General features: G+C 40.1%; 2 protein-coding genes and 1 pseudogene across 2 annotated transcripts; 2 read left to right on the top strand and 1 right to left on the bottom strand.

Annotated features, from left to right (window-relative positions):
• The first annotated feature begins 407 nt into the window (after positions 1-407).
• Positions 408-1,357, top strand: LOC119242310 (olfactory receptor 6K3-like; annotated as a pseudogene).
• A 9,511-nt stretch (positions 1,358-10,868) lies between these two features.
• LOC119240118 (olfactory receptor 6K6) lies at positions 10,869-11,925 on the top strand. Its single transcript, XM_037504479.2, has one exon. The coding sequence runs from the start codon at positions 10,946-10,948 to the stop codon at positions 11,903-11,905; it is 960 nt and encodes a 319-aa protein (XP_037360376.1). The 5' UTR covers positions 10,869-10,945; the 3' UTR covers positions 11,906-11,925.
• Positions 11,926-17,501: 5,576 nt separating this feature from the next.
• Positions 17,502-18,440, bottom strand: LOC119240117 (olfactory receptor 6N1). Its single transcript, XM_037504477.1, has one exon. It carries the CDS (start codon positions 18,438-18,440, stop codon positions 17,502-17,504), a length of 939 nt encoding a protein of 312 aa, XP_037360374.1.
• Between the last annotated feature and the right edge of the window lie 1,058 nt (positions 18,441-19,498).

Genomic DNA, 19,498 nt, shown 5'->3' with positions numbered 1-19,498 from the left:
AAGAAAAATAAACATGTTCTAATTTTCTGTGGGCATTTGATTTTCTAGAAGCTGCCAAAGTAATGTTTGTCAAATTTACTCTATTTTAGCCAATATAGCCTAATACATAGGATTATTACTATCTTATTTGCTTATTATTTGTCTCCTTCATTAGAATATACACTTCATGAAAGTAGAAACTGTTTACTACTAAATTCAACAAAACTATGTATTTGCTTGACATGTAGTAGGTACTAAATATTTATTTAATGATAAAGGTAAATGATAAAAATGACAAAGGTAAGCTATCTGACTAAAGTATTGCTTTATTTGAATCCTGTATGTGCCTACATTTCTGATTGTTTATATTTCATCTAGGGAGTGAGCTGTGTGTCTTTCTACCCACTGTAATTAAGGCTGCCAAAACCATGGTGAGAAGTAACCAAACTTCTATGGTGACGGAGTTTCTCTTCTCTGGATTTCCCCAGTTTGGAGAGAGAAGCCTACTCATCTTCTTCCCTTTGTTAATCATCTACCTGTTTATTGTTATTGGGAATCTCATTGTCTTTTTTGCAGTAAGAGTGGACGCTCGTCTCCACAATCCCATGTATAATTTCATCAGCATTTTCTCCTTCCTGGAGATATGGTATACCACAGCCACCATTCCCAAAATGCTTTCCAATCTCATCAGTAAGAAGAGGACCATCTCCATAATTGGTTGCCTTTTGCAGATGTACTTCTTCCACTCACTAGGAAATTCAGAGGGGATTTTGTTGACTACTATGGCCATCGACAGGTATGTTGCCATCTGTAACCCCCTCCGCTACCCAACCATCATGACCCCCGGTTGTGTGCTCAGCTCTCCGCTGGCTCCTGCATATTTGGCTTTCTTGTGTTGCTCCCAGAGATTGCATGGATTTCCACACTACCCTTCTGTGGCTCTAACCAAATCCATCAGATCTTCTGTGACTTTGGGCCTGTGCTGCGTCTGGCCTGCACAGACACATCCATGATCCTGGTGGAAGATGTGATCCATGCCATTGCCATCATCTTCTCTGTCCTGGTTATCACCCTCTCTTATGTTAGAATCATTGCTGTGATCCTGAGGATTCCCTCTGCTGAAGGTCGCCAGAAAGCTTTTTCCACCTGTGCCTCTCACCTAGGTGTCTTTGTGATGTTCTATGGCAGTGTCTCCCTCATGTACCTACGCTTCTCTGCCCCATTTCCACCGATTTTGGACACAGTCATTGCACTGATGTTTGCAGTTCTTGCTCCCTTTTTCAACCCGATCATCTATAGCTTAAGAAATAAGGACATGAAGATTGCAATTAAGAAACTCCTCTGCTTTGAGAAGGCGTTTAATGCATCGACAAGTTAATGCTAACTTGTAGGCCCCTCTCACATTGGATTCTACTCTAATATGAAACCATTGATAAACATATAACTCATCTACTGTCACAATGACATTTCCTGTCTATTTATCCCAGGTCTTCTTTTCATGTACATGCTTATTATATTTATGTGAGATAATTAAGTTATCATGTGTTACCAGTTTAGACTTGCAGAGACAAACAAGTAAAAGGAAATGTGATGTCTAAACCATTAAAAATATATTGTCTAACCACAAACATTAATCTTTTATTATTATACAAGTATTATTATTCAATAAGAATTAGTAACAGGGCCTCCCCGGTGGCACAGGGGTTGAGCGCTGGGTTGCAAAGCTGCCCGCAGCCTCTGCAGCGCCGGTTCAATCCCCGGCCACTGGGTGAGGGTCCCACATGGCGCGCAGACCTCTCCTGCCACCCGCTGCTACCCTCAGCAGTGTTATTTCGTCAGTCTGTCTGCTCTGCTCCCTGCTCTGGCTCTGGTGAATTCTTTCACCCTCCTGTGCTTCTGACTGTACCCAGTGCTTGTAAAAATAAATAAATAAATCTTTAAAAAAAAGAATTAGTAACAGCTACAAACTATAAAACAGTAGCATATTATCTGAAGAAGAGGTTAAGGTTCATATTTCACTGGTACCACATATTAGCCTTGTGACCTTGAAAAAGTTATTAATTTATCTTTCTGTGTCTTAGTTTCATTATCTAATAAATGGGTGAAAAATAATGTATTTTAAAAATAAATGTTCATGTGATTATTATGAAAATTAAGTGAGTTACTCTAAGCAAAAATTAGTGCTAGCTGTTAATATCATTTGTCATTAATTTACAGGAGGTAAAGAGCTCAATAAATGAGATCAAGAACTAGAGAGAAAGCTATGGAAATAGGATAGATCAAATGGAGGACTGAATCAGTGACCTCAAAGATAGTAATACAGTAGGACACAGATGGAAGAAGAGAGAGAACCCACATATAAAAACAAACAAACAAAAACATGAAGAGGCAATTCAAGAAATAACTTGACACCATTAAGAAAATCAATATAAGAATAATGGGTATCCCAGAAAGGGAAGGAAGGTGTTGCTGAGAACCTATTAAGGAAATAATAGAAGAAAACTTCCCTCACTTAGGGGAGAAATTAAATATTGATTGATATAAGTTAAGGACGAAGGTAAATAGACATTGTAGGTACAGAGAAGGTCATGTGCCAAAGAAAAGAACTGTTGGGGATTCTCAGGAAGGATAGGAAGAATAGCATTGTCGAGAGTGGTAAAAGCAGAGTTATATTGGAATAAGACTCCTGCTAATCTAAAAAATGTAACCATATTGCATATGAATATATAAATGTATGTATGTACATGTGTCCTGTAATATAATATAAAATATATATCTTCTTGTGAACATAGTTGAGTATTTTAGTAATTCCACCTGTTGTTTATCACCACATTGCTCTGCTCTCATCAGTAATAATAAAATTCCATGAGAATTGTCTATCATTCTTTGATTCTTTCCTATTAAATTATCAAGTTAGGCTTTTGTATACCCTTTGGTGCATATTTCCCTTACTGAGCTTAATAATGACCTCCAGATTGCTAAATACAGTGATTAATTTTTAGTCCTTACTCTACTTGACTGTCTTCAGGATTAGACAAAGTCAATCAGTTTTCCTCCTTGACATAGGTCATTCTCTCGGCTTTCAAGACATGTGATTTTTCGTCTATATGTTTGATTACCCCTTTGGAATCACATTTTTGGATTCTTCCTATTTTCCCCATGTCTGTAATATTGGGGTAGTGGATAACTCAAACCCTGGTGGCTTCACCACAGCTTTAAATACATAATATATTCTAATGATGCTCACATATATCTTCATCCTAACCTTCACTGCTCACTATCTGACTTGTGTTTCTAGACTATTCAATATTTGGTAAACTGTTAATTAATGTCCAGAACTCACCATGTCCCTGCAGGAGAACAGAGGGAGCAGAATATCCCCAATTAAGAAAAATGCCCCACTGGCATACAGAAGGTTGAAATTATCAAAGTTAATGTTAGTGCAAAACCAGTTAACTAAGAGTGTAGATTGGCTGGAAATATACTAAAAACTCTTCTTAAAGGTATATAAGAATCTGATGAACCAACAGCATATAGAGCTTCAAGGGGGGCAAAAAGCCCACAATCTATTCATGCCTATGTTTCTTCCTTTACAGGGAACACACCGTCTGACACTTCCAGATGGTTAACTTCTGTACCAATGAGAATTTGGCTACATTTTGTCTTTGATAGAAATGTTCATTCATTCTACTAATGTATAGATTGGGGACTTCCATGTGCTCCAAGGACAGGTTTGGTGTGGTTGATGTGCCTGCTTGCTAATAAGTGTCAGTTACCAATGCAGAATCTAGCCTGCCTTCATTGTGTTAAAACATATGGCAGTGAGTTTACTGGAGATAACACCTCTATAATATGTGACAAGATAGAGGTATTAGGCCTCCCTCGTGGCACAAGGGGTTAAGCACAGCATTGTGAAGCTATCTGCAGCCTCTGCAGCACAAGTTCGATCCCTGGCCAGGCAGGGAGCTACCCACATGGCGCGGCAGACCTCTCCTGTCTCACCCGCTGCTCCCCTCAACTGTGTATTTCAGTCACTCTGTTCCCCACTGTGTTTCTGGCGAATCCTCTTATCCCCTGCACCTCTGGTCTGTACCCCAGTTCTTGTATGCATAAATAAATAATCTTAAAAAAAAAGATAGAGGTGTTACCTGACACTGTCATGGTGATCATATTGCAGTATATAAATCCATCACATCAGCATGCTGAGCATCTTAAATATATATCATGCTATAGTAAATTATATGTCAATTGTGTTTTTTTTGTTTGTTTGTTTATTTATTTATATAAGCACTGGGTACAGTCAGAAGCGCGGGAGGGTGAGAGAATTCACCAGAGCCAGAGCGGAGAGCAGAGCAGGCAGAAGGACCGAAGTACACTGCTGAGGGGAGCAGCGGGCGGCAGGAGAGGTCTGCGCGCCATGTGGGACCTTCCTCCGGTGGCCGGGGAGCAGCAGGGGTTGGAAACAGCGCTGCAGAGGCCGCGGGCAGCTTTGCAACCCAGCGCTCAACCGCTGCGCCACCAGGGAGGCCCTATGTCAATTGTTTAAATAAGTAAGTGGAAAAACTACCAACATATACTTAAAAGAGTCAGATAATTTTTAATTGGTCAAAGATTTACTAAATAAAATTATTTTGAAACTAGAATACTGGAGACTTCAAAGAAGAGCTAGAAAGTCAGCATATAGCAACCGTTTTAAAAAAATCTTTTTTTTGCCCTTACTTTTGATAGATGTAGCATTATTATTAGATTTTTAAATTAAATTTTTTTTCTACTGTAGAGATTCAGCGCCATATTAAATCTACTTTGAGGCTGGAGCAATATGAAGGACAAAATTTCTCTTTGTTTTTCTCTAAGAAAAATCTGCCTAAAAAAAAGAGAGATTTACAAAAAAGGAATTTATGCTCTAATCCTTAATTACCATTCTCTGGACTCATTTTCAGACTTGTTCCACTCCAATCACCCTCCACTGAGCTACTGGAATAATCTTTCTCAAATACAAAATTTTCAATCCTCTGCCTGAAAACAAACCTTTAAGTGGTTCCTAGAGGCTTCAAATAAAAAGCTGAACTTGTACGTCTGAGAAATTGTATGAACATATATTAGGCTTTTAATTCATTTTGACATTGTTTGGTTTTATTATCCCCAACATGCTTTCTTCTTAGCACAGAAAATAACTCCCTCCAGAGTCCTCATTTCAGAGGTGATGGGGAGACAAGCAGGAAACTAACTTTATGCTTCATGGACTGTACATTATGGAGGGAAGAGAAAATTGAAACTTGGAAAAAGTGGCACCTCTTTAGGAACTTGAGTCTTCAGGAAGGAAAGACAATACACACGGGAAGACAACTTAAAGCAGATTCTAGGCTCCAACTTTGATCTAACAGGGCTCCTGCATTTTCTGGAAGAATGGAGACCCTGGGTCTCAGCTAGCGAGCTGTGCTGGTTGTCCTGGAGTCCTTGATTCTTAAAGCCCTTTCCTGATTACACTAAATGAACCACAAGCTTCCTAGATTAGAATCTAAGCCAGAACTCAGTGGAGGTGAAAGGAGTCTAGAGCCGGTGGCCTGGTAAACTCTGATAGGGGATGGCTCTGACAGAAATCTGGTTCTGTGAGAATCTTTCCCAAGTTATAGCAAACGAAGCCACTCACCCATAGCCCAAAGCACAGAGCTCACCCTTCATCCCACGCCTGCCTCTTCCAGAATCCTAGAGGGCCAGCTTCTGCCTCCCAAACATCTTCATCTTCCTGCTTTGCAGTCCTGTGAGCAGTAGGCTATAGCCACAGCCATGAGGTGTCTCGGACAATAGTCGGATGGGAGCCAGGCTTCCTTCTGTGGGATCTCCCCCAGTGCCAGGGGAGGTGACTCCAGGCCCCTGTGGTTAATTAGGGAGCCCTGCTGTTGTGCACCCCTTTCTTGGGTTGCCACCCCTGTGGGAAGCCAGGTCTTAGAGTCAGGCTAGAAATCAGATGCCAGGAGACACTTGGTTCTCCTTTCTGCTAAGAGTGACAGAAATGTTTACTTTCAAGTGTCTTCTACACAAATGTTTATATACAAAGTGTCCTCTGAGAGAGAGGAAGGGTCAGAGCCAGAGGAATCAGAAATGGAGTGTGGCTCAAAAGCAGAAAGCTTTCTCCAGCTTTCACTGATGCTTTTTCAGATCAGCAATAATTCTGAGGTTCATCACAGAACACTGGGCAGCTGCCTGCAGCTCAGCAGGACTTCAGGAGCATGCAGGGGTTCCAGGGCCACCAGCAGTGGTGCAGGAAAGAGGGGCTCCCATCAGGTGTCATGGCTTCGTGGTCCTGGCAGCTGATGTCCCCAGTAGCTACAGTCAGAAGAGGATTTGAGGACAGTTTTTCCCCTAGAGGAAAACTTTACTTTGTGGAGATCTTGGATGCAAAATTCCTCTAACTATGAGTAACCCGAAATTTACTTATCTTTCTTTCAATTTCATTTTTGTTTTTAATTAAGTTATAGTTGACATAGCATAGTATATTAGTTTCAGATACAACATAATGATCCAATATTTGTATATATTGTGAAATGATCATCATAAAAGTCTAGTTAACATCTGATAACTTACAGTTATTTTTTTTCCATTTTTCTTTCTTTCAAACCGAAATCGGGGCCCAACTTTACCTCCAGGTGGGTAATACCAGGGAAAAAAGAAATATACAACACAATAAAGGTAGTTTTTCTCTCTCATTTGTAAGAGACAAAACACAGACATGAAGTGTCAAATATATCTTACGGAATGGTAGAAGTGAATATGATAAGGAAATTGAATTTGAAAACAGATTTGAGTTTAAGAAAGCTTGATAAAACATGGTTTAGAGGTGCAGGGTCATACCCTTCAGGTGTAAGTCATCACCCCACACCCACCATTGTACTGAATGTACCAGCATCACCTACTATGTCCTCTCCCCTCATCGCTCTTTCTCCTCTATCCCCCTTCACCTCCAGCCTCAATTCTACTATCATACCTCCAGATGTGTTATTAGTTTGGTTTTATCTGACCATTTGTTTTGTTTCTCTAATTTTCACATAAATAACAACACCATCTGGCCTTTGTCTTTCTTGGTCTGATTTACTTCTCTTAGCATAATCCACAACACTTCTTCCTCTGTTGTCACAAAAGTCATGAGTTTATGTTTTTATAGCCAACTGTGCATATATATCACATCTTCCTAATCCACTCGTGTGTCTTTGGGCCCTTAGGTTACTAAATGCCTAAAGCATTATTTCTATTGCTTGGCTATTGTAAATAATGCTGCAATGAACACAAGAGGGCATATATCCATTCATATTAATGTTTTTGCAATCTTCAGGCAGATACCTAGGAACAGAATTGCTGTATCATATGATAAATCTACTTTTAATATTTTGAGAAATCTATGCTGTCTCCCACAGGGGCTGTAACCAGTATATATTTCCACCAACAATGTGCAAAGTTTCCCTTTTAGATTTGTACAATAAATTAGGTTATTGTCAAATAAATTATTTTAAGCAAAAAACCAAGATATATTTTTTGGGTCAATCCACATGATAGATCCTCTCATAATTTGTTTTTATATTCATTTGGAAGTTTCTGCATAAAATTTCTTATAATCTCTAATATCAGTTTTCTCTTTCTTATTGATCTTCATGCATATATCTTATTTCTAAACAAAGTATTATTTATCTATTAGCACCCATGTTATTTTTTATTTTGAAGATAATACTTTTAATATCTTTATTTTCTAATTTGCTATTCACTCCTTCTCTCAAACATGCAGGCATTTACGACTATATAGCATCTCAGATACTGTATATTTACTTAAAGAAAGTTAAGCTCGATAACATAACCAACTCTAGTTCTCATCCTTCATTGCCAAACTTCTCAAAAATGATCTACAGTGACTAATAAATTTTTGTATTTGTATTTTCTTTCATCTTCTGCAAATCTTGCAGAAGCTAAAATTGTATTAACTCCACATTTGTCAATGATCCTCTAATTATAGGATTTATTTGTTCCATTTTCCCTGAAACCTTATTATTAATTCAACAAAAGTATCTAAGATGGCCGCATGATGTCAAGTATTGGGAATAATAATAATAATCAATGAGGCTATTTCCAAATTTCATTCATTGAAATTTTTTGAAATGTCACTCATTTTTTGTTCTTCTAATTCTCTTCTTTTAATTGTGTTGCAGCATTGTCCTTGTTCTCTGTGAGTTCCCTCAACGATTTGGAATAACAGAAAAAGATAATCCCACATGTAGATTCTGACTTTGCCACTTACTTAGCCACATGCCTTTGGAAATATACATATTTAAACTTCTGTTTCTTCATCATTAAAGTGGTTAATTATTTTAATATTGAAAATATGAAATGAGATTAAATATATAAATGTCATAGTTAGAAATGAGTGAAGGACTGAGAAGTCATGTGTACAGATCGTGTGTTCCAGAAAAACCCCTTCTGATACCACAGCTCTTCTGGGTCTCAGTGCTAGGCGGTGGCCCCTGATGAGAGATAAGGGTAGGTAGCCCCAGGAAAGCTCTCGAGACCCCACTGAGGAAAGTGTAATTACGTGTGATGCTTTCCCTTAATTTGTCCCTGAGAGGGAGAGTGAGATGCTCCATTTGCCTTTACATCCTGCATCATCTGAGGAGAAACTCCCAGGAAAGACAATTTTCCATTCTAGCTATTCCCTGAGGAGCCTTCAGACATATCTATCCCTGCTCAGGAACTAGCAGAGGAGGCCCGTGTCTGCGGGACTGAGGAACGCTGTGTCTCGGGCGGGGTGAGTGCTCCCGCCTGCCACTGCAGGGCTTCCTGCAGTTGAGACCGCTAATGCCCTTCTCATTCCTAAGGTGCCCACTTTGCCTCCATCCTTCAATCTTCAGGTCCCAGATTTTCCCTAACATTTCATCATAAACTTTTCTTAATATATGGGGTATAATTTTATATTTTTAGAACTTTGCTATATGACTGAAGAAATTGGAATAACGAGACATAAAATCTAGAAGGAATATAGTCCAGCTGTGTGTGTGTGTTTGTATGTGTGTGTATTATGTGATGAAGATACAGATAATACCTAAGGTCTTTCCAACAGTAAAACTTTGCTGAAGTTCAAAGATTTGTGGATTCCTGAGGAGTGAGAAGCTTAAGCATTAAACTGTGTCTTGTTCCTTTCTAAAATCTGTTGCTTATCTTTCTTCCTCAAGGCTTGAGACACAAGGCAATCCTTGCAAATTAATTTTCCTGGTCTGTGATGCATTAATTTCCACTATTTTTGACCTCCTGAAAAAAGAAAAACCATCAGCTCTCTTATCTCACACTGAAGACAATCCTAAATATACATAGGTACTTAGAGTAGGAGCAAACAGTAAACAATGCCTGCCCTAACTTTCCTCTATCTTATAAGATAAAATAATGGACTTCTTTTTTTTTTGTTTGTCCAACTGCATTTGGGCTTCCAGGCATTATTATTTTATTTTCTACAGATAATTATTTTTTTAAATTTATTTAAAAAATTTTTAATTTTGGGGTTCTATTTTTCCTCTTCCATACTGCAGTGTTGCACTTGCCCTCCACCAAACCACCCATGCCAATATCCCCTTGGCCTTTCCTCTCCCCTCAAATTTCCTCTGATAACCACTAAATTCTACATAGGCAAAAAAGCAGTAGGAATAAATTTTGAGCTCCGTGAAATAATAGCAGACTTCTAAGATACACAGAATAGGGTTCCAGAGATTGCTGTAAATTGTAGTTATGTTATATAGACAAATTATTTTTTCCCTCTGTTTCTCAATATTTCTACCTATAAAATAATACTTATCTCTATACCCTCATTATCATAGGTAGAAATAAATGAACAAGAACACGTAAAATGCCTGATGTCATGACAATGACATGGCTCATCAGTGCCACGTTTATCCTTTATGATTCCTCCCGGGGTGCTTTCACTCTGCTTGAGGAAGAGATTGTTGATCTCAAGTATTTAAAATGCTAGAAACATTCAAATATTCGAAGACATGAAAGAAGGAAATATGAAACCCTCTTCGGAGACAGAGAGCGAGATTACTGTTGTCAGGAAGGATTGCTGAGACTTCTGAGACAATAGTGACAATATTTATTGGACAGTAGCAACTAGGATTCTATTAAGAAAAGACCAAGAAAAGGAAAGGGAGGAAAGACATGAGCAAAGATAGAAATGGGGGAAATGGGCCCTATTTGGTTTATCTGATGAGTGTACAGAAAAATATTTGGCTCTAAAATTTGAGCCAGGAAGACAGTGGGTATGGGGTTTGAGGTTTTGTGCTCATGCTGAATTCAATGGGCACTAATCAGATGGGTCTGCAGAGACTCCTGGTCTTGGCGGCTATCAGTCAGCCTTCGAGAGAGGAGACAGAGAAGGGGAGTTACAGAGAATGAGGGGGGACTAATTCCTGACATCTGGGTAGTTACTACCTAATGAAAATGAGACATGCTATTATAAAACCAACAGGAAAAGACAGGAGGATCAAAGCACTATTTTAACCAGAGTCAGGTTAGAGATCAGGGCTGGAAGAAATGCAAAGAACTACATGAGAATTACTGGGAGAAAGGCTTCTGAGAGTGTCCTTATAATCTTACTTTATTTTTTTATTAATACACAGAAGTAGAGAATAGTTAGAAAGAGAGGGGCCAATTTGAAAGCTAAACACAGAATGGCAGAGAGTGAAGAGAAGATGAACTCAGAAAATAAAGTGATTGAACCTGCAGAAAATATTCCCGAGAATTAAATTTGGGTGTTGCTCTGTATGTTCTTTGCTTCCACCGAAGAGGTGACCAAGGTCATTTGGAATCCAAAAGCAAACATTTCAGCTGAGAGACACTTCTAACTGTCCTGTTTCCATCCTAGAGAGGAAGGAGGCAATTTGCAATGTAGTCACTACCGATTCCAGGAGTTTCTTTGTTTCTTTTTGCCTCCTCACAGATGTCACAGTTGATGACCAGAGGGAATCGGACCATGGTAACTGAGTTCCTCTTCTCCATGTTCCCGCGTCTGCATGAAGGTGGCCTCTTTTTCTTTATCCCCTTGCTTCTCGTCTATGGGTTTATCATCACTGGGAACCTAATAATATTCGTTGTCATCCAACTGGACAAGGCCCTGCACACGCCCATGTATTTCTTCATCAGCATCCTCTCCTTCCTGGAGATCTGGTACACCACCACCACCATCCCCAAGATGCTCTCCAGCCTGGTCAGTGAACAGAAGACCATCTCTCTGGCTGGGTGCCTCCTGCAGATGTATTTCTTCCACTCCCTTGGTATCACAGAAGGCTGTGTGCTGACAGCAATGGCCATCGACAGGTACATAGCTATCTGCAATCCTCTCCGCTATCCAACCATCATGACTCCCAAACTCTGCATCCAGCTGACAGCTGCCTCCTGCCTCTGTGGCTTCCTCCTAGTGCTCCCTGAGATTGCCTGGATCTCCACCCTGCCTTTCTGTGGCTCCAACCAGATCCAGCAGATCTTTTGTGACTTCACACCTGTGCTGAGTTTGGCCTGCACAGATACCTCCCTGGTGGTCATCGTGGATGCTGTCCATGCAGTGGAGATCCTGGCCTCCTTCCTGGTCATCGCCCTGTCCTACATCCGAATCATTGTGGTGATTCTGGGGATGCCCTCCCCTGAAGGCCGTCGCAAGGCCTTTTCCACCTGCGCCGCCCACCTGGCTGTGTTCCTGCTATTCTTTGGCAGTGTGGCTGTCATGTATTTGCGGTTCTCAGCCACCTACTCAGTGTTTTGGGACACAGTGATTGCTGTCACTTTTGTTATCCTTGCACCCTTTCTCAACCCCATTATCTATAGCTTGAGAAACAAAGACATGAAGTATGCGATTGGGAGACTTTTCTGTGCTCAGAAGAGGGCTGATGGGGTTGGGAGATAGTTAGCTAGATCCTAGAGACTGAGAAACCACCTGTGAGTTCAGCATTTCATTGTTCTAGTCTTGTTCATGAATCTGCTCTTTTTCTCTTGCTGTGGCTACTTGTTCTCTTATTTAAAACAAGAATGAAACCCTGGGGGGTCCAGGTCATTGGTGGTAATTTCACAGTCTGCTTGCATGAGTGCCCCTTCTATATGTGTGCTATGCTGCAGCCGTGTACAAGCATCTTCCTGCTTTATGGATCAGGCTGGTTTTTCACACTTCACCTGGTGGGATCCTGCCTTTCTCTTCTGTCATCCCCCACACTTGCAGGCCAGGAGGAAGGATCGAAAGGCGTGAAGGACATCATAGTTCTGAAAATTGCTTCTGTTAACTTTCCCCCAATTCCCTTTTAGCAGGAAGCCTCCTGTTATGCAGACTTCCACATTAATCAACAATTTCCTGACATTTAGAGTTTTCTGTATTTTTAGCTTAATTTACAAACACAATTTAATAGCAATGGACTGACCATGCGCAATAGACGTCATAAAATTAATAACAATAATGGTTCATGATGTTAATCTAATGATTTACTACTTAAAATATTTTAAGTGTATGAATCCTTTTGAAATTTAAATCATCTGAAGTAATGAGGCCAGACCCCTTCATTATTTAATTGTTGTTATTAATGTAATTATTTAAGTGGTTGAACTAAACTCAAAGAGGTCTACTGATTTGTGGAAGGTCACAGAGAGAGTTGGTAACAGAGCTGGGGCTTGCCCTTGACTCTTTCCAATAAAAGCACACTTTCATTTAATCTATTTGATGTTAAAGAAATGAAATTATACAAACCTCTTTCCCCAAAAGTTTCTAGAACTGTGCCAGTCTGTAATGAGTTATGATTCCTCCCTCTGAGAGCTTCTCAGTCTTCAAGTGACTGGGAAAGACTGCTGGACTATAGGGCCCAGGGACCAGATTGTGCACTTATTTCTACCACTAAGTTGTGCCATTTCCTTGTCTATAAAATTACATGGTTGGATTTGATCAGTGTTTCCCCAAACCGGCATATCACCAGAACTTACAATTCAGAAAATGCAAAAGTAAAGTCCATGCATTTGCATCCTTAAGCTCCCAAGAATATTCTGATGATGGCTCAGATTTGTGAACAGCTGCATTAAATGGTCACTGAGGTCATTTCTAGCCTTAGAGTCCTTTGATTTTTCATAAGAAGTAGCATTTTGAACAATATCCGAGCTAATGTAAAGACTTCACATGCATTACTTCACATATCCTCACTACAGTCCTATGACACAAGGATTAACCCTTATTTTTCAAATGGGAAATATGAAGCCCAGAGCTTCAATAATTAGGTTAAAGGTACAGAGTTAAACACTAGAAGTCCAGGTCAGAAACTCAATTATATCTGATCCAGAGGCAGGTCCTTATTCACCAGGATTTTGTGCCCACTTCATATAACTTCATCCTAGACCAACCACCAACCTAACAAGAGCTGCAAAGGAGATAATGGTTCTCAGTGAGTGAATGTGATCACTGATTACTGTACAGAAAGTATGGAAAGATTTTATGCGTCATATTCCAAGATTTTCTGATTTTAAAAGGTTTGAGTATTGATTCTACCTAGGTATAGAAGATTGACCTAGCAACTAGCATGCCTGTGGTTGTAGTCTTTGGAGGCCTCAGAGTCTACAGAATCATCACTGCTACTTTTACTGGGAATACCATTATCCAACAAGTTCATTGTTTTTCTTGGCATCAGAGCCTGTGAGGTCTCTAGACTCATTGTTTCCAGCCACTAAACTATTTTTTTGAACTTTCCAAAGCTTGGTGTTATATTCCAAACCTCTCTGAATGAGCACCCTTTTTCATTCTTCCTTCTCTCTAAACCCCATGTATTACTCCTTGTCATAAAGAGATCTTTAATCTTTGGGATTAAATCTTAGAAATGATTTTTTTTTCACTGTTGTCCCCTATCTCTCAATATCACTTCAAGTCACTGCAGTCTCTAATAAGATTCTTCAGCCTGGTGTCCCAGATATGGATGTCAGGCCCAGTATGGTTCCTTATTTTGCTGTGACTTAGTTACTTCTTTTTGCCATTTCTTGTATCCTGTGTCTCTCATTAAACAAAGCATCCATGGACAGAAGGAATCCTTCTCAAGGTCAGATCATTCAGCATTGGATTCTGCAGACTGTCAGCTTGCTCTCGTAGAGTTCCTGATTGAGAGTCTGGGCTGGCGGAGAGGACAGATCAATACCTGTGAGGGAAAACAAAAGACAGAGAAAAGAGACAGCCGTGGTGACAACAGTGACGTGCAGTGCTCAGATCAGTCTAAGGTAGCAAAGGGAAGAAGAACAAAGGCAGGCGGAGAGCCACCATTAGGTGGAGGCAGAATTCAAATGATCCAGGCTTATGTGATAATTCCACATTCTTCATGATTTATCTCCTTGGCCTCTTCCATATCTTAGCCTTCATTCAAATATGGGAGTATCTCCCAAGCATAATAAATGGTGTCCTTGCTTTTTGCTGAAGGTCATCAGTGTAAACTAATATTTAATTTCTCATTTGCTCCACACTTTAAGTTCCTTAAGAGACATCTAGTTCTTTCTACACCTGATATAGGAAGCTTGCCAGCAGATAGCAAAATAGGTCACCCAGCCTCTGCTTGCGCATGTACCCAAGATGGGCTCTACAATGGTAGAAGGTTGAGATTATCAGACATCTTGTCCTCATTAGAGTAAATTTAAGGTAGTCAGTAAGGCTGAGGACTTTGAGGTCACAAGTTCAAACATGAGTCTTGGTTTTTCCCCTTTTCAGCTACACAACGTTGGAGAACTAACATGGGAGGTCTTGTGCCTCAGTGTACCTGTGATAATATGGGATCTTTGGGGATTTTGAAGATTGCGTGCTTTAATGTATACAAAATGCTGAGCACATGGCCTATAATGCTCATAAATAATCATAAATTGATTATTATTAATTAATACTTTTGTTCCTTTCATTATTTTTCTGCACTAAGAATTATTTCCAGGCCCCTCCAGATGTACAACTATGGGGGCTGCCATTCAATCTTCAGTTTTTTTCTTTGTGGAGTCCACGTAGCAAATGCAAAATCTCCCAAATTCCACAGTAGAAGTTTTACAGAGCCAGGAATTAAAGTTGTTGGCATATAAAGAATAACTTGCCGGTTGCACAGGTTGGTATTACTTCTCCATTTTGGAAATTTACTGTCTCTCATAGGTCATGGTTCTGATTATTTTGGATCTGTAAAATGATCTGTTTTTTATCTAATCCCTTTGTCTAAAGAATGAGAGTGAGGGATTAAATAATGCTCCTGTAAAACTGGGAGATCCTTGTTCTCTCGGTTTAAAACTTATTTTCCTTAAATAGGGATTTAAAACAAAGGACACAAAGCTCCAGTCTGCACAGACATGTGCATTGGCCATGCAAAGCCTTGGCTTTCACCAGGATATCACCTTTAAGATATAAATGTTTTATTGTTTGTTATACTAAATCACCTTCCATGTATCTTGTATCTTTGGACTAATCAATTCCTATGTTGGGTAAATTAAAAAATCAAGGAGACAAAATATGTTTTTGATGCATATCTCTCTCCTTTCAATAATCTCTTCCCAAACCATTCCTTTCATCCTCCTAAAATCACTATGTTCAGAGAAATAAGTCAGTAAGTCCTGTATTTTAAAATAGAATTTTCTTATAAATTTTATCAACTTTATAAATGCCTCATTCATAATAGGAATCATATATTTTGTCCCTCCCTCAATTCGTCCTCACCCCTGTTCCTCCTCCTTATTATTGCAATTATTGCTTTCATAACAATGGTTCATTCTGATTTATCTTTTAGTTTTCAGCTTATATGTAACTTCCTCAGAAGAGTGCATGTGTTTTTCATTCCTAATTTCTGTACATTTCATTAATTGTAACTAACTATAAATAAATTACAATTGTTAATTTCTATTGCCTCAACTCTTAAAACACTCTAAGGTCAGGGATTGAGCAGTACCTGTTTTGTTCATTGCTTATGTAGGGCTTACCAAAGCATCTGATACAGTGAGAGCTAACTAAACACGTGCTGAATTGACTGCATGGATGGATGGATGGGTGATAATATTGCAATGTAGGAGTATAAATACTTCAGGATCTTATTAGAAACTTTTAACGTTTGAAAGTTTTCTTATAGCCAACATTTGATTCTCTATTCATGGTGAATATTCACATGAATAAATAACCCTTAATGCCAGCTAATAATTAAAGCCCCATATTTCTCATACATTAAGTTATAGGATCATTTAAACATATTTTTGTATATTTAAGGAAATAATTAGCTTAAAATGAAATAAAGAAGTGGCGTAATGTAAAAGTAATTCTAGTATTTCCCTACACTCAGTTTCTATACTTTTTTTTTAAGTTTATGCCTTTATTAAAGCCCTTCTTTCTATAATTTTTTTTAAAGATTTATTTATTTATTTATACAAGCACTGCATACAGTCAGAAGCATGGGAGGGTGAGAGAATTCACCAGAGCCAGAGCGGGGAACAGAACAGGCAGACCGATGAAATACACTACTGAGGGGAGCAGCGGGCCTGGCAGGAGAGGTCTGGTGCGCCATGTGGGACCCTTGCCGGTGGCCGGGGATCGAACTGGCGCTGCAGAGGCTGCGGGCAGCTTTGCAGCCCAGCGCTCAACCGCTGCGCCACCAGGGGAGGCCCAGTTTCTATACTTTCAAGCTTTCCACTGGGTAAGGTTTTAGTGTCACTAATCAGCAGACACACGGAAATCAGCCAGATTGAAAGTGAGACAAAGGGCTCTTCTCAAAGGGGCCCCCTCTGCTAATTGACCCCTTCCTTGGGGAAGGAGAGAATATCTGGGAAGATTTTTGCTTAATTACACCTTTCTGTATATTGTTTTAAGACTCAGAGTAATGGAAATAGGTCTGCGAAGAATAAAATAAATGCAAATCAAGCAAACATAATAACCTTTAATTTTTTGCTATCAACTGTATGCACGTCAGGGCATACTGTGTTTACTGACTCATTTAATTTTCAAAACAGCTTTCAGAAATACTTAAACAATGAAATTAAGACTCAGGGAGTTTGAGTTACTTTCTAAAGATCATATAATTAATAAGTGACTGAATGAACCAGGATTAAAGTCTGGATATATATGATAAAAACAAAAAACCCAACATGATTTTCTCTAATAGACCAACATTTTCCATTTTAATACATAAGCGATCAGTATACACAAAGTGATTATAAACGATGTACAAAAAAGCCATTTGTTTTTCTAAATTTGTTTAACAACTATTATCTAGAACATGATAAGTGCATTATCGTGCATTATTTATTACATTAAATAAAGCAAATTCAAAATGCATATGTATATTATACATAAGACACAGATTTGACAATCCTAGGTATGGTGTACACATGTCTGGGGTTTGGAACACGACACCTCTTGCGCCTCTCCAGCCCCGCCTGGAGTTGGCAGGGACACAGAGCCAGCAATACCTCTCAGGGTCCCCAAAAAGTAAAACCCAGAAGGCTCCATCTTCCATCCCCAGCCAGTGCAGTCCAGCCCCTCACCTCAGCGCTCCTGCTCTCCCCAGCTGCCGCCTCACAGCCTCTTTGAGCTCCTTGTTGCGCAGGCTGTAGATGAAGGGGTTGAGGAAGGGAGTGAGCACGGAGTAGACCACTGCCAGGGCACGGTCATAGTCCAGTGAGTAGCTCTTCTTCAATCGCACGTACATGAAGAGAATGCTCCCGTAGAAGATGACTACCACCGTGAGGTGCGAGGCGCAGGTGGAGAAGGCCTTTTTCTTGCCCTCGGCTGATGGCACCCGCAGCACTGAGCGCAGGATCATCATGTAGGAGCTGAGGATCAACAAGAAGGTGGCCAGGATCTTGCAGGAGTTGATGACAAAGTCCACGAACACATTGATGGATGTGTCAGTACAGGCCAAGCTCAACACAGGAGGGAAATCACAGAAGATGTGGTGAATGCGATTGGGGCCACAGAACGGGAGGCGGGAGACCAAGGAAATTTCCACCACTGGGCCAGCCAGGCCTCCCAGCCAGCAGCACACAGTGATCCTGACACAGCGGGCCGAGGTCATGAGGGTGGGGTAGTGCAGGGGTCGGCAGATGGCCAGATACCTGTCATAGGCCATGGCTGTGAGCAGGTAGCACTCAGTAGCACCAAGAGAGTGAAAAAAATAGATCTGCAGGAGGCACCCAGAGAAAGAAATGGTCTTCTTCTCACTTAGCAAGTTGGACAGCATCTTGGGGATGGTGGCGGCTGTGTAGCCAAGCTCCAGTAAGGACAGGATGCTGACAAACTGGTACATGGGTGTGTGCAGCTTGGAGTCCAGGCGGACCACCAGGAATATCAGCAGGTTGCCCAGGATGGTGGTGAGGTAAATGAACAGTAAGAGGAGGAAGAAGTAAATCTGGACACCCTGGAGCTGGGGAAAGCCCAATATGATGAACTCTGTCACCCGGCTCCAATTCCCGGTGTCCATTGCTCATCACTCATGTCCCTGGAATATGGAATATGTGAGGACGAGAAAGGAAGTTGAGCCACAGAAGTCCTAACAAGAAGGTGACACTTGCACTACATGCCCCATCTCAAGTAAAGCATGACCAGTAGTTGCTTTAATAAGTCAGGGGACCAACCATCATTAACAGCCCCTCCACAACACCCAGTGTGATCATCAGATTTCAGTGCCTTCTCTGATTGCACAGCCCCCCATAGTCCTCTCTGTAACACACTTGCCTTTCATAATGGAACCTAAGTAGACTTAGAAATGTGATTATTCCTCATCCAAGGCTTATATGATCATTTATAAATATTCCTTATCTAAGACATAAATGATCATCACTGATAAAATATTGCTAGAGTTCTGCACTGAGATTACATTATTTGAATTATATATTTTTATTTCTAATTTCAGTTTATTTTCTTCAGCTTTCTGGCTACTGAAGAATCAATCCTTTCATCACTGCCACCTCCTTCTCATGTCCTGAGCAGCCAGATCTAACAGCATCTTTCAGGGGCATTTCAGGTCAGCATTTTGATGTCCTTTGGACACTGGTGAGAATTCCAGTCACAGGTAATAGAGTTTGAGTAGATAAGAGTGACAGAAAACCAGGAGGACGAGCTCTCGCTTTGCATTCCTGCTCCATCCGTGGTCATTTCATCAGTCTTTCCTATCACTTTCCCCCTCCACCAAACTCAGATGCACTTCTCTGATTTATTGATTTGCAGATGGTAAATATTTGTGTTCCACTGTATTGGGATCAATGTAATGGAAATTTATCAAGCATTTTCTGTATTCTCATAATTATACTTAGAACAGAGGATAACCAGGTTATCCTCAGGTTAATAAAATATGGCACCTGAACTTAAGAAACTACTATTCCAAAAGAGAAAACAGAGAACCAGTTAGTTTTTTACTGGAACATTTCATCCGCCTGGAAACATGCCATTATTCTCATACATTAAACAAGTGACAGCAAGCTCCCAAGAAGTTCTTTCTCTTGATGCACTTCTCTCACAGCCACAGCTCCATTTCTTTCT

This window comes from Talpa occidentalis, unplaced genomic scaffold, assembly GCF_014898055.3.
Source record: "Talpa occidentalis isolate TD23 unplaced genomic scaffold, MPIMG_talOcc4v2.1 talOcc4.12, whole genome shotgun sequence".
In the NCBI taxonomy this organism is placed as follows: Eukaryota; Metazoa; Chordata; class Mammalia; order Eulipotyphla; family Talpidae; genus Talpa; species Talpa occidentalis.
Note: the sequence above shows the minus strand (reverse complement) of the source record. Positions and strands in the feature narration are given on the sequence as shown.

Coding starts and splice junctions, on each gene's coding strand:
- LOC119240117 (XM_037504477.1), bottom strand. CDS start 18,440: ATGGACACCGGGAATTGGAGCCGGGTGACAGAGTTCATCATATTGGGC.
- LOC119240118 (XM_037504479.2), top strand. CDS start 10,946: ATGTCACAGTTGATGACCAGAGGGAATCGGACCATGGTAACTGAGTTC.